The following is a 15,436-nucleotide window of genomic DNA, read 5'->3' as shown; positions in this document are numbered from 1 at the left end:
GAAGATGAAATAACAAGAGGAAGACGAATAACGAGAAAGAAAATAAAGATGGAAGGGCAAACTTGAAATATTTAAAAAATGACTAACTTTATGAGTTTTGTTACATGGACCGTAAATAATTTTCAGTTTTGTTATATTTACGTAAGTTTCCCTTTTCATTAAGTGGGCACATGCTCATTTTTTCCGACAAAAATATTTAGTGAAGTAAAAAATTGTGTGGTCTTAATAAAAAATTTTATCTTTGGCCGCGTATTGCGGGCAAATATATAGATTTTAAGTATCTACCAACATAATATATGTGGCCAAGAATCCCTTTAACTCCACATTTTATATTTCCTCACACTTTTTGAAAACCTTATTCTTCGTTACTTTTATTCGAATTGTCTAAGAACTCATATTTTTTAGTCTCCCCCTTTAGGTTTTTCTCTTGTATTTCCTTTGCATGTGCTTTCTAAAAAATCTTCCTTCCCTCTCTCTCCCCCTCCCTCATCACTCACACTCTCATGAACTCATCTCCTCTCTCAAGATGTCCATCATTGCCACGCCTCCCCTCGTCCACTGCGCCTTCAACCGCCTCCCACAGCTCCAATCATCGTCGTACCTCAGCGGTGTGCGCTCATTCGTCTCTAGCTTAGTTTGCTCTACAACTACTAGCAAGCTTTAAGCACATCTCTTTTGTCGCTCAAAGGTAAACTTTTATATCTCTTTTTTCTTTCTTAATAATTGATGTTTTGATTTTTTGTTGAATTTCACATTATCAAAAGATCCAAAATATTTAAGGTAAAAATTTGCAATTACAAGTATAGGTATATCATAGGGTTGTGGAAACTCAATCTATAAAATTGTTTCATTATGTATCTCATTTTGTTTGATTTTTAATTTTGCAATTACTGTTATTGCTTACATCCCTGTGTGTAGACACAACTCGTCCGTGCTTCACAAGTAATGGGAACTTTTCCTTGTAAACACACACACACACACATATATATTCTAATGTAATTCATACTAGGTCAAGCATATATATCAACCTAGCTCTTTTATTGTAGAGAAGAGTTCAAATCTTTATATTCTAAAATTCATTTATGTTATTAACAAACAGTGATGTTTACCTATTGCCATAGATCTTTCTAAAAATTTAAAGAATAAAATAAATTAAATTTACTTTAAGCCTTCAAAATGAAATATTAATAGAATATATTTATATTTGTAAGCAATATAAATATACAAATAAAAATAAACCATGCATAAAGTAAGAGCTTCTCTTCTATTCCTTATTTTTCCACTAAACAAATTCAAAAGCTATAAACCAAACATTGAAATTAAAATGTTTAAACAATATGGATCAATTTATGGAATTTCCATAGCCAGAGCCCCCAGCCAGTCCCCCACCGCGGGTGGCGGAGCTGCCGTAAACATCAGAAGGATCAATGACCGGTGACGAAGTTGAACCGCCATCTCCAAGATGCAAATTCGACATCGTCGGAAACCCATCTCTAGCTTCTACTCCATGGTCGTACAAATAACCTTTAAAAACATGGCCGCCGATCTTCACGACGGCTTGATATGCATATTCATTCCCTCCGCCGCTACTGCCGCCCTCCACTGCTGTTACCCGGACGCATTTGAACACCGCCGGCGCTCGGATTTGTTCCGGCAGCTTTTTTGCCTTTTTACTACTCATATCAGCGGCTGCATTGTTGCTTAAAGTTAACACAAAACAACCAAAAAAAGGAATATATTTTCCATCATCTTCTTCTTTAGAATAAATTGAAAGAATAAAGGTTTAGTTATAAGTTTGGTTCTGCAAAAAAGTTCTTAACCATTTTGTATTAAGAAAATTTGAATATTTGAATATGTTTTAAAATTTAAAATTAAATTCACTAAATATATAATCTAAAAATTTATTGTAGATAGTTTTAAAGTTAACGAATTCAACCTTACCCTTAAAACTGAAAGTCCTTGTAGATTTCTCAGACAATATTAAACTAATAATTTATGTAATTTGAAAAAGTATATATATATGAATTAAAATTAATAGAATATAGCATAAGTGACATATATTTGTATCTATTATTTTTTTTTTAAGGAAAAGATAAGGTATATTATAAATTTTTTTAAAAAATAATAATAAGTAACTAATTTGGTTGTTTTTGTTAGTATTATTTTGCGTCTTAATACTCATCCTAAGCTTCACTTGGCAGATCTTGAAGCAATCAAAATATATCATTCATTTGTTGAAAGATAAAAGATAAAAAGTACCAAAAATATGTGTGTGCTACCCTTTTTTTCCTTCTTTTTATGTAAGTTCAAATAAATAAACACTAAGATCAAAATAAAATACAAGTCAATCATTTGAACTGTAAAGTCCATTTATTAACTATTTAAGCTTAAAATAGTTTTATTTATTTTTGGAGGAAAAAAAAAACTAATAAACACCATTTCACGTAGAAGTTCGTTTACTTTATTATCCGTTATATATAAGAATTCAACAAAGTTCTAGTCTTCTACAAACTAAGAGAAAAAAAAAGAACTAATTCTTTTTAGACAATTAGCTCCTACATGTGACTTTTTTTACTAAATATTGAAAACAAAAAAATTACAAAATAAAATCAGAAACCATAGGTTGTTTATATCCAACTGTGAATTTTATTCATTGCTGTGCAACTCATCTTTGATCGTCAATTTTCCTTTTATAAATATTTTGAACTTCATCTATAGTGTAATTTGAATAATGAAAAAAAAAATAGCTGCAATTCAAGATCCATGGTTCTTTTAATGTATCTTCAAATACAACAAAATATACCAAAATATAACAATATTTTAAATTTTATTATTTATAGATGTGATAAACTTCTATCACAATCTATTATTAATGACATCGATAAATGCGGATGAAAGTCTAAATATGTATCATCCAATTTATTTGTAAATATTTTAAATATTTGAAATAATTTTTAATATTTTTATTTTAGATGAAATATTAAATCACATAAAAGACAGAGAGAGAAAAGAAGAATATGACCTGAGGAAGCGTCAAAGCTTGGTGTTGGAGTATTTGAAGTGGAAGTATGAGAATTGGTAGTCGTCTGTGAAGCAATCAACCTCGGCTTCTTCCCGCCGGACGTAGACCCCGACGACGTCCCGCCGGCCGCTGCATCCGACGCCGCACCCATCATCTGACGTTCTCTCCTTCTAGCTGCCGGCACCCACGTGCTTTTCACGTGAGTTGAACAATCAAATCCACGGCTTTTACAGCAGCTCCGGCACCGCCGGTGACTACAATCTTTCTTGGCTTGGTTCCCACAATCATGGCAAGTTCCGACGCCCGAATTCAAACTCGACCCACCTCCCAAAATCCCAAACCCATCTAAATTATTCCCATTGAATTGAATTCCCCCCCCACCTTCATCGCCGCCGCCGCCACGGCTGATCATTAAGTTAGCTTCTTCAATTCCTACACTTGACGGCGCGAGGCCGGTAAGGAGAGGCAAAACGCTAACGCCGACTCCGAAGCCTGAGGCCATGAGACCCACCATATCCGGCGTCGGCGCCGGCGTGTGGTTATAACCGATAGTGAGGGGTCTGGATGAGGGCCACATCCGGGGTGATGGAATGGAGGAGGCAGAATTGAAACCGAGGGAGAGTTCATCGGCGACGATGGCAGAGGGAGGAGCCACCCAGTCGGCGAAGGCACCGGAATCGGAAGGAAGACGGCGTGCGGCAGCCACAGCTGGTGAATCTCTGGCAGAGAGGAACAAAAACCCTAAATTGATTTTTTTTTAATATAAAAAAAGATCTAAATTTGATCTAAGGTTTACTGATGAAGCAACATGGATCTATGAAATGTTATTTATTTATTTGGTAATCTTGAGAGAAGGAGAATTGAGAAATTGAGAGAGGATGAATTTGGTTTGTGAATGAATTTGAAGAAACACTAAAAAGTGGTTTTGTAGTTTTCAGAGTATCACCAGCAGCCATTAATGTCATCGCCAACTTTTTCTTTTTCTTTTTTTCTATTCTTTTCTTATTACCTTTTTCTTTTTCTTTCTAAAAATCTTGTCACAATCTCACTTGTACATAATTGTACTCTTTTACACGATCGTATTATTATTTTTTATAAAATATTATTTTGTACTCTATAGTTTGAAATATCCAAGAGATTGTTTGAGGTAACGAGTGAGTTAGGATGCTATAATTTTATTTATAATAGTTTGTATTTGGGATCTAGATTATTTTAGTGTCAAATTATAATAGTATGTGTTTGTGGTATGAATTATTTTAGTTTGAAAAGAAAATAGTAAATATTGTAGCAAAGAATAAAAAATTATGAAAGTCAAATAGTAAAAATTGTAGCAAATAGTAAATATTGTAGCAAATGAGGGGTTTTGAAATAGTGTTTATTGTAACTAATTAAAGATTTTTTTAAATAGTATTAACTGTAGCTAGAAGTGATTATTATAATCTTGTATGACTATTGTCTCAAAAGACCCTATTGATAAAATATGGGTGTTATTTATGAAAATAAGTTATAAAAATAAATTTCTATTAGTAAATAAATAGTTCATAAAATTTAAATCAATACAAATGTCTATTATTTATAGGGTTTTTTCAAAAATAGAAAAGTTTGACAAATTATTTACAATCTATAGAACAAAATCACCAAAAGACAAATAACATACACTTATTTTTCTATAAAGTGTAAATATTTTATCAAATGTTCTATTTTTTTCTTATTTATATTCTACACATTGTTCTTTTTTTTTTTTTTTTATGTTTCATGGTTTTCTTGTTCGATGCAATGGGTATATCAATTCACTCTTCATGTCGATATCTAAAATATGAAAATGTACAAATATTGACATATCTATAAAATTTTAATTTTATTCGAACGACTTTCAATAAATGTTAACTTTAGTCACAATGTTCATTCATTGTTGATTTTGGTTATTTAAAAAACAATTGGCATCGATTAACATTTTTACTAAAAATTTTGAAAACATATTTATATATTTTCTTTTCATTGCATGAATATATTGTTATTATTATTTAACTAATTTTTAAAAAAATATTGATGGACTAAATTTAAGATTAGGATGTTTTAAAAACATAGAGACTAACATTGAACAAACCTCAAAGTTTGTTCAATGAGAAATTTTGGTAATTTTTTTACATCATCATAACAGAAGCTAAGTCGATTGTGGAAATTATAAATTGGATGGAGTCGAGTAATTAAAATTTCTCACTTGACACAATTCAAGTTCACAATGACATTTTGGGTCAAACAAGATATGTTGAGTCAAGTCGAATCCCAACAAGCAATTGGGTCTACGCCCATTTAAAGTCCATGAGAAACCTCTAAAAATAGAGGTTCAACACCTTCATTTTAGGAAGAAGAAAAATGAGTGGTTAAAAGAACTGAACACTAAAAGCTCTTAAAGATCTACGGTTCTAAAGATTTAAGCACTAAAGATCTTAAGAATATAATTCTTCTCAGGTTATGAAGACAGTAACTTTAAAATCCTCAGTATCTAAAGAAAGAAACTTTGAAAGTCTAAAGAATATAACTTGTCTCAAGTTTTGAAGATTGAAGCTTTAAACCTCTAGCTCTCAAATTCTGAATATCGACGCTCTAAAGCTCTAAAGGTCAAAACACACATACCAAAACTTTGAAGACCTAAGCTTCCAAGGTCCAAATACCGAAACTCCCACATCTTGAAAACTAACAATCTCAACTGTTGAAGACCGAAGTTTTTCAACTTTCGAAGGCTCGAAGTAACACCATGAATTTAGAAGAGAGGGACATAAATGAATCAATATCAAATCTTAATGAGAGGGATCCTAAAGACATGAAAGTAAGGTTAAGAAAGACTTAAAAAAATTAAAAGTTACTACCTATACCAACAAAGTGTATCTTACTTTTTGTGGCTCGATCATAGGAACTCCAAAGTTAAGCGTGCTTATCTCGAAAAAGTTTTCTATGTTGGATGACCTTTTGAGAATTTTCCTATGATGCATGTGAGTGAGGATTAAGCATGCTGAAAGGATTCGTGTTGGTTTGTGGGGATGACTTTCACTTTCACAAGCCTTTAACATAAGTGAGGATGATGTTGCCAAGTTGCAAAGATGCAGAAGAATATTGGGTATCCAAATTCTAAATTTTGGGCCTGAAGTGTTACAAATGGTGTCAGAGAGGAACCTCTCTTAGTAAGATATTATTCAGGACGAACTAAGTGGCAGTTGGTTGGCATTTAACACCTTGAGTTTAGGAGGGGGACATGAATGAATTGATATCACATCTGGATAAGAGAGATCCTAAAGATATTAAAGTAAGGTTGGTGCACCTTTTTTTTTATGGTTCGATCATAGGAACTCAAAAGTTAAGCATGCTTAGCTCAGAACAACTCTACGTTGGGTAACCTTCTGGGAGTTTTCCTAATTATGCATGTGAGTGAGGACAAAACATGTTGAAAGGACTTGTGTTGGTTTGTGGGACGACTTTCACTCTAAAGAGCCTTTAAGACAAGTAAGGATTATGTTGCTAGGTCGCAAGGGATGCAAGAGACTGTTAGGGGTCTGAATTTGGGGCTTAGAGTGTCACAACTCAAGCTCCCACTCATTTCAAGCTCTTGTAAGATGGGAAGGGGACTTTGGTGATGCTAGTGTCTATCGAAATATCAAAGGAAGTTTACTGTAATCAAAATAATTCAGAATTGTAATCACCTACTAATTTAAAATCTTGTAGCCTCAAATGCATCCATTTTTATTGTATCTTTGAGATTCATGGCAACGAGATGCACCCCAGCATCAAGAACCCATGGCAAATAATTGCTACCATTAATGTTAAGAACCATAAATTCTAGTTTTACAAGGATTTGTGATGGTAATGTAAATCTTAAATCATAAGGACCAAGATAAAACAAAACTCAAACTTTAAAAGTAAAATTGTAATATGGGCCCAAAAATGCAAAAGAATATGGGTCCATGAAGGTGATGAAAATTCTTCCTTTTTCCACAAAATTTGCACAGCAAGGCAAAAAAAGTGTTTGATCTCCAAGATAATAAACAACAGTGGACAGAATTGCCTAAATGACAGTGACATTGTCGATGCCTTCATTCAACATTTTGAAGAAATCTATACAGACAACAGAAACAGCCATCTGTTTATTGATAATCTCGATTGGTGCCCCATCTCCAACACCAACAGTGGCTTGTTGGACAAACCCTTCAATGAAGCTGAAATTTGGCTCACTTTAAAGTCCTTTGCAAAGAATAAAGCTCCAGGTCCAGATGGTTTTACGATGGATTTCCTACAAAAGTCATGGTCCTTTATGAAGCAAAACATTTGTGATATCTTCAAGGATTTTCATAGCAACCATACCATCAATAAAGTTGTCAATGAAACTCTCATTACCCTTATAGCCAAAAAAGAAAATTGTGAGACAGTTGCAGACTTTCGGCCCATCAGCCTCACCACGGCTATCTACAAATTAATCGCAAAGGCTTTGGCTGATAGATTGAAACAAACTCTCCCCGATACGATCTCTGAGTCTCAAATGGCCTTCGTCAAAGGAAGACAAATTACAGAGGCCATTCTTATTGCAAATGAAGCTTTGGATTTCTGGAGAAATAAAAAAGAAAGAGGTTTTGTGATAAAACTGGACATTGGTGGAGTTTCCAAAAAAGTGTAAATTTTTCATCTGGACGCTCATCCATGGCTGCATTAATACAGTTGATCGCCTGCAGAAACGTTTACCAAATTGGGCCCTCAGTCCTAACTGGTATTATATGTGCAACAAGAGCCAAGAAGACATAAATCATCTCTTCATCCATTGCCCCTATAGTCAGCAGTTATGGAGTAAGGCCAAAGCTCTCCTCAAATGGACTAGTACTCCAAATGATGTGCAGTCCCTTGCTCAGAACATTTGCTCCCTTAACATAAGAACTCAAAAAGGACTAATAACATTCAATACCAGTGCTATTCTCCTTTGGAAGATTTGGCTGGAAAGAAACAATAGAATCTTCAAGCAACAGGAAAAAGATTCTCAAGATCTTTGGGAAGACATCCTCGCACAAACCGGTTTATATATGGAGCTGCAAATCTAAATTATTTTCAAATTATGATTGTTGCTCCATAGCGTTAAACATTTCTGCCTTTGTAAAATAGGGCTTCTCTCTAGCCCTTTTCTCCGCTTCCTGTACTAATCGCTCTATTTTTAATGAAGTGGAAATGAAGTATCCTTTATCAAAAAAAAAAAAAAAGTAAAATTGTAATATCGTGAAACCTATGTACTGAATTGAAATCAAACTCTAATCTTAAGAAATAGAAGTATAACATGTCGAAAGCTAACTACAATCTAACTATTTATGTGATTTCCATATTTCTCTCTAATTTTACAGCACCATTTACATTCATTAAAAGTCGTGTGCAAGTGTGAAAAATGGAAAGCTTAGAATTTAGATTAATACAATGATGTTCCTTAAGTTACAAAGCTCAACATTTTACATTTTGTTTCTCTTGAATTGTCATGCATTAAAAAAAAAAAGCTATCACCCCCTTCCATTAATTACATTCCAACAAAAAAAAAAAAAAAAAAAAAAAAAGATTGTCAAATTGGTGATTGAAGAGTGATATAGTTATGTGGCCTTGTAGTTGTGGCTTCTTTTAAAATATTAAATTCCAAACTTATAATTGTTTATTATTATTATTATTATTATTGTTATTATTATTATTTGTTATTTATTGGCATATTTCAATAATCCTTTCTCTACTCTGATTCTCTCTCTTTCATCCTTAGGTCTACTTGTGTCTTTCTCTTTTCTAGAAATGCAATTTTTGTCCAACAAATTGAACCCTTAACTCACCCAAAAACCCTTCCCAGCTATTATATTTTTCAATTATCAAAACTTTGAGATTTGTGGTGGTACAAGTAGTTTTCATCTCATTTATTATCATTTTTATATATAATTATTGTAGTAAATTAAGTCAAATAATTATTACCAAAATAATTTTATTTTTAGTATATTTTGGCAACTGTAAAGTTGGATGATAATTATGTGAAATAATTTACTAAATAAGTGACTACTTGATATGTATTTTTCTACCAATAGCATAGTTCAAGCCAATTACTATTTCCCCCTATATATTTAATGTTTTTAGAATTTAGGAAAAAAAATCTTTTTAGTTGGTAAGTAAGAAAGTTTGATTTCAATTTAATCTCTTTATTTCATAATTTGATAGTTAAATTGTAAATCTGATTGTTTTTATTTTAAAAGTATAAATTGAAATAAATAATTGATGTTATCATTGTGATTTAATTAGAGTAAAAATTAAAAAGTAACAAAAATTATTTTAAACGATCACAACACTGTTAATTTATTTTAAATATAATAAAATATCATCCTAAATATGATAAACTAATATGTGAGTTTATGTAATCTATTGTTATCTAAAATTTTGCTATATTTTATTTAATTTGTTAATATTTAAATACAAGCCGGAAAAGCAAATTAAATGGGTAATTGAGTGGAATGAATCAACCAAATCTTTAATAAACAAATTTTTATTTTCCAAATTCTCATGCTTTTACATCTCAATTATAATACATTCAAATAATTGAGGGTTCCAAAGATCCCTTGAAAATTTTTAAATATATAAATAAAATAAATAAATATTGAATATTAAATAAATAACACTCCAATATTATTCCCACGTACCAAACACACACAATAATTTATAGGTCAGAAAATATTTTAATAATAGTAATAATAAAAAAAGACTTTTTGAGACAAGATTTTAATGAATTGATACCAATAACTAATATTTATTATCTGTAGTACCAATTATTTGATAAAAGAAAAAGTAAAGGACACATTTTTGGTTCTTATAAACCAATTGTAAAAACATGGATCTATTTATTTAATTTTTGCTAAAAAGATTAATAATCTTTTGGAAATTTTATATGCATAGTACTACACTTAAATATGATCAAATTATGTTTGATATATACTATTGATGTAAAGATGAACGATACAAAATGCTAAGCACTTGTATGTTTTGATTTTTTCCAACATACTCCACAGGGTAACACTCATATAGAATAAGATAATTAATTAAGGCTGGTTAATATAATTCCCAATAAAAATATTGATTATATTTATGTAAATTTATAAATCAAAATCTTTTGAGTTTGGATCAAAAGTAATTGACGTAATCTTTTCTCTTTAAAATTAGAGGTTCGATCTCCCTATACCATAATTATCGTAATATTAAAAGAAAACGACTGAATCTCCATAATTGGATGACTCTTTGAATTATATCATTGAACATTTTCAAATACAAGTTCTCCTTTGTGGACTATGATAATACCACTATTTATGTGTTCTTTCCACCATGGATGTGTCTCACATAAAAGACTCAATATATCTATTTCTAAATTTTAGAGGTCTTACCAATTATGTTTATATTTATGGACTAGTAATTGTAGTAACTTAAGACCTACACTTTTATTACTTTATCACTTTATACCATTTTAAATTCTATTTGGATTAACATATCGTGAAACTTATAATTTTATCGATTAACCAATTAAACTTTCATAGCCAAATAAGTTTAAACTTTCAATTAAGATTTTCTTTGAAAATTTTCTATGTACCAATTCTAATTTTTTATTTTATTAATCTGACATTTGAAGAAGTCTACACGCACACGTAAGAATTAAATGTAGAATTAAGTTTCAAATTTAATATAAATAGACGGTCTAAATATTCTTTAATTACAATATTTAGAAGTTTAACTCGAAACAATTATATATTTTTACACGATATCCAAACAAAGTAAAAAGATATTGTTAATTAATACAATTTTAGAAGTTAAAAATTTAAATTGATACGATCATCAGTTTATGATTTTAATTGACCGTTTCAATGTTTAAGGATGTAAATTCAAAATTTCTAAACAAGATTGTAATGATTCGATACCACCGTATAAAAGTAATTAGGGATTGATAAATAAAGAAACAAAATCAAGGGTACATTCACAATTAAGCCACAATTCTCTTTATATTTAAATGGAACAACAATCGAGAAACATACAACTCTTATTTATGAAAAAACAATAATGAAACTTTAATATATTTAAGTATCTGTTTTTGCCAAATATGCTAACAAATAAATTTTGTTTCCGTTTGATAATGGTAATACATACTATCTCAAGTCGTTTAATAAATGTTAAGTTATTAAAATGTAGATTTTGTGTTGTAAGATCAACACGTACTGATTTGGAAACTAGAGAAAAGTATGGAAGATGTTTTGACTCGTATACGTGTGAATATTTAACTATTTACCTATTTACATTTTTTATGCTTTAGTAATTATTGAAGACGAATTTATTATTTTATATAGTCGTAATACAATGAGTGGGTAAGGGTATAATTAAAGTTGTGTCAATAATTATCATTGACTTTTCACCAACATTGATCTATTGCATCCTAAATATGAGTGTCAATAATGATCATGGTCATAGAAGAACCATGAGTGATTTTAATTTCGAGTGATTTTAATTTTTAGGTAGGTAACTTTTTGGTTTATTGGTCATTTTAATTATACCTAATTTCGACACGTGGTTGAAAATATATAGAAAAACTTAACAAATTAAAATCAATATTAATCTCAAGGAAGAAAAATGGAAGGCTCAAACACAATACCTTTTACTCTACTACCGTTAAATCATCAATATTATAATTAACTCTAAAGTTTAAGGGATGAATTATGATAAATTTAATCATTTTAATACTCCAACACAATATCCAAATAAAAACAAGATAATCTTAAAGTCGAATGCTAAAGAAAGTAGTACATGTGAACATATCTCAGTAAATATAATACCAAATTATAATCTCAAAGATTCATGTTTAACAAAATTGGTCAAAGAAGTTAGTCAAAGCACTACATACATATGGAAGTTCTTAACATTATTGATATCATTCTATGTCATTTTCCTCTAAGACATGTTGAGTTTGGCAAACCATAACTTGTACTTTTGATTTGGTTTCAATTCTTTCAAAACTTATAGTAAAGAATTAGTTCTTCAGTGTTAGCTACATTTTTTTTGTGTGATTAGTGGATAATGGTGGTTTGATTATTCTTAATTGTCATCGAGATGTTCTATATGATATTCTACACAACGCAGTTTTCAGCTGGAAATATTTTCCTTTACCATTGTCTAGTTTTATTCTTGATAACTTTTTCCTTCTTTGGCACGATTGACTGTGGAAATAGTTTGATCCTTTCCTTTTGTTTTAGATATATACTTAAGGAGGGTCTATTATGTGGAGCCTATTTTCGTCGTTTAAGGGTTATCACTTTAGAAAAACAAGTGGTGTGTAGTTTCTTGGGGTAAAGTATCTAGATCTTGGTTTTTTTTTTCTTGATCATATTGAAGAATTAGTCCTATTAGAGAAGGGTCAGGTTAAAAGAGAGCCTAAGTATATCAAGTGAAGTGATCTTGATTTGACATTAGAAATATTGAAGCTATCATTGAGAAGGAGTCTCCCACTTTAAGAGGATCCAAAGTATTCTTTCACTAAATTAGGTTGTTCGTGCCATTGTAAAAGCTTTATTCTTATAGGTAAGTATAACATTGTAGAGTTACACTTTCCTATTCATTAGCGAAAATATCTTTCCTTAAATAAAATGTCTCCTAAATATAGTTAGTATTGCACTTAATCAAGTTATGAAACTTTATATTATATTCTAATAACTTTTTATATTAATTGTTCTTGGAATTGATAGTAATATTATGTATAACTTGTTGTGGGTCAAGTAACCCTTGCTTTAGAAATGAATAATAACCATTAATCCTCAAATGTTAACTATTATAATCTCCTGACTATTATAAGTCACTCTTTACTTCAAACATCCTCTAAGTAAGAAATAAGAATCATCCAAGGTGATTGATTTTTGAAAAGCAATGTAAACTCACTCTTTTTTGCATCATTTTCATCTCACATGTATTTTAACCCTTTAATCAACATGATTGTGACTTTTGAAAAATGACTTGACAAGACTAAGAATTAAGACATTGGGTCATGTCCAAATATAACTATATGTGATTGGACAAAGTGTCAAAATTTGTAGTTTAAGCCAAAGGGCAACAATTGCACAAGAAACTTTAGCAACAAGTAAGCATATTTAAACCATACATGAAGGAATCATGGCAACATTATACTTTTGTCATATATTTTAATTTAATGAGGAAATGAAGCTTCCTTTCTTGTTTTTCTTATATTAAGATAGACATATAAAAATAGAAAAGCTAACACTTTATAAAATGATGATATGAACCACATAATGTATGATTTCAAATTGGTAGAATCCCCATGAGATGGGACTAAGCAAAGATTGAAAAGAGAAAAGATAGAATATAGTCAAATAATGAATCTGGATGTCCAACATTTTAAAGGGCTAATAAAAATTGCATGTTCTACCCAATTTCAACCATTCAATTTGATTTGAAGATTCCCTTTAGAATAAAAGGGAAACTCTATTTGAAGATTCAAAACTTTGAATTTCTTAACCTAATTTTCTCTTATGCTTTCAATAATACCATGAATATAAGATTCTCTTATTATTGATTTTTGTAGTCAAAAGCTACTCTATAGATACTTTGCATCAATTAATTATTATTCTATTTTATGGTTTACATAGCATTTTTTTTTTTTTTTTTGTCTTTTAAAAAAGCATAGCAAAACATCAAAATACTTAAACTATATAGAATAATTTCGAAAGTGAAAAAAGTCTACGGACCTATATTGGAAAATACCAAAAATGTCCCGTGATTAATTGACCTCTATGCTTTAGATTTGACCATTATCTGGTACACGATCTTGATCGTTTAAATTTAGGTAACCAAATATAAACGATTTTTTAAGATTATTTACTACACGATCATTTATATTTGATCGTTTAAATTTGGATAGCCAAATTTAAACGATTTTTTTCAAGACTTTTTGATACATGATCGTTTCGATTCGGTATATGATTATCTATATTTGGTACACAATCGTTTAGATTTGATCATTTAAATCTAGCCAAATTTAAATAATTTTTTCAAGATTGTTTATTACATGATCGTTTTGATTTGACACACGATAGTTTAGATTTGGGTAGCCAAATCTCAACAGTTTTTTTAAATATTATTTGTTAAACGATCGTTTAGATTTGACTATTTTGTGTACATGATCGTTTAGATTTGACTACCCAATATCTCAACAATTTTTTTTCAATATTTGACACATGATCGTAAATAACCAAATAAAAGTTAAAAAAATTAAAAAATATAGATATTTTATATTTGATACACGATCAAATAACAGTTTTAAAAAAATTGTAGAAGAAAAGAAAAAGATGATGTATAGGAAAAAAAAATGCAAAAGAAAGAAGATTGAAAGAAAATGCAAATTTGGAATATTTATAAAAAATAGTCGACTCCATGCACTTTTTGATTTTGTTATATGAGCCGTAAATATTTTGTTATTTTGTTATATTTATAAAACTTTTCACGTTTTTTTTAATGAATAGTTATGTTTAGATTAATTAAATAGTTAATAACTCGTTTATATCAAATTAATTAACTAATTCGACTTTTAAAAGCATCTAAGGAATTTCTAAACTTAGGATTTTGTATTTGTTATGTTTTTGAAGTTTCGATTTTTTAATAAACTATTTTTTTAGGTTCACTTTTTTAAAAAAAAAATATCACGAACATAAGAAACAAAAGTTGAATATTTAATGACATGTTAGAAAACAAAATTTTAGTATTATGTCTATTAGATTTATTATTTTACAAAATATTGAGAGTTTGTGTTAATTAAGAATCTATGGGATACAAATTTAAATTTAAATTTAAATTTCAATGGCCTAATTGATATTTTTAAAATTGAAAGGTCTATTAGACAAATAAACGTGAAAGTTAGAAGGAAGTTTTTGTGTTTTGTATTTTTGAAATTTATTTAATTTCAGTACCTCTACGCTCAAATTTCAATTTAATCTCTATACTTTTAACAAGTTCTTATATTTAGTTCTTAAAATCTTTTTTCTTAAAAATTAGATTTTGTTTTAAAAATTCGGCTAAATTTGAAATCTTTTACTTATGAAATATGAAAACCTCGAAACCAAAATGAGAGGAAGTAGACTTAGGTTTTTTCTTCGAAAATTCCAAATGGTTATTTATAGATAATTTTTAAAATTTTATTTTGTTTTTGTTAAAACCTTTGGTAGGAAAGCAGACATATTAGTTGAGGTAGAAACTTCATTAAAAAAAAAAGAAAGTTTTATTGAAGGGAAATTATTGAAATCGGAAAAAATACTAAAAATATTTATAAAATATCACATTCTATTAACACTACTATAAAAACAGACTCTCTTGATGATTTTAAAC

General features: G+C 29.6%; 1 protein-coding gene across 1 annotated transcript; it reads right to left on the bottom strand.

Annotated features, from left to right (window-relative positions):
• Positions 1-1,177: 1,177 nt before the first annotated feature.
• On the bottom strand, positions 1,178-3,987 carry LOC103491981 (protein LATERAL ROOT PRIMORDIUM 1). Its single transcript, XM_008452122.3, has 2 exons — positions 3,023-3,987; positions 1,178-1,689 (listed from the first exon to the last, which is right to left on the bottom strand). The coding sequence occupies exons 1-2, from the start codon at positions 3,597-3,599 to the stop codon at positions 1,343-1,345; spliced, it is 924 nt and encodes a 307-aa protein (XP_008450344.1). The 5' UTR covers positions 3,600-3,987; the 3' UTR covers positions 1,178-1,342.
• Positions 3,988-15,436: the final 11,449 nt, after the last annotated feature.

The sequence above is a fragment of the Cucumis melo genome, chromosome 2 (assembly GCF_025177605.1).
Source record: "Cucumis melo cultivar AY chromosome 2, USDA_Cmelo_AY_1.0, whole genome shotgun sequence".
Classification (NCBI taxonomy): domain Eukaryota; kingdom Viridiplantae; phylum Streptophyta; class Magnoliopsida; order Cucurbitales; family Cucurbitaceae; genus Cucumis; species Cucumis melo.
The sequence above is the reverse complement of the archived record's forward strand: the minus strand, read 5'-3'. Positions and strand labels throughout refer to the sequence as shown.

Coding starts and splice junctions, on each gene's coding strand:
- LOC103491981 (XM_008452122.3), bottom strand. CDS start 3,599: ATGTGGCCCTCATCCAGACCCCTCACTATCGGTTATAACCACACGCCG. Junction 1,690..3,022: donor AAGCTTTGACGCTTCCTCAG/GTCATATTCTTC, acceptor GCAACAATGCAG/CCGCTGATATGAGTAGTAAA.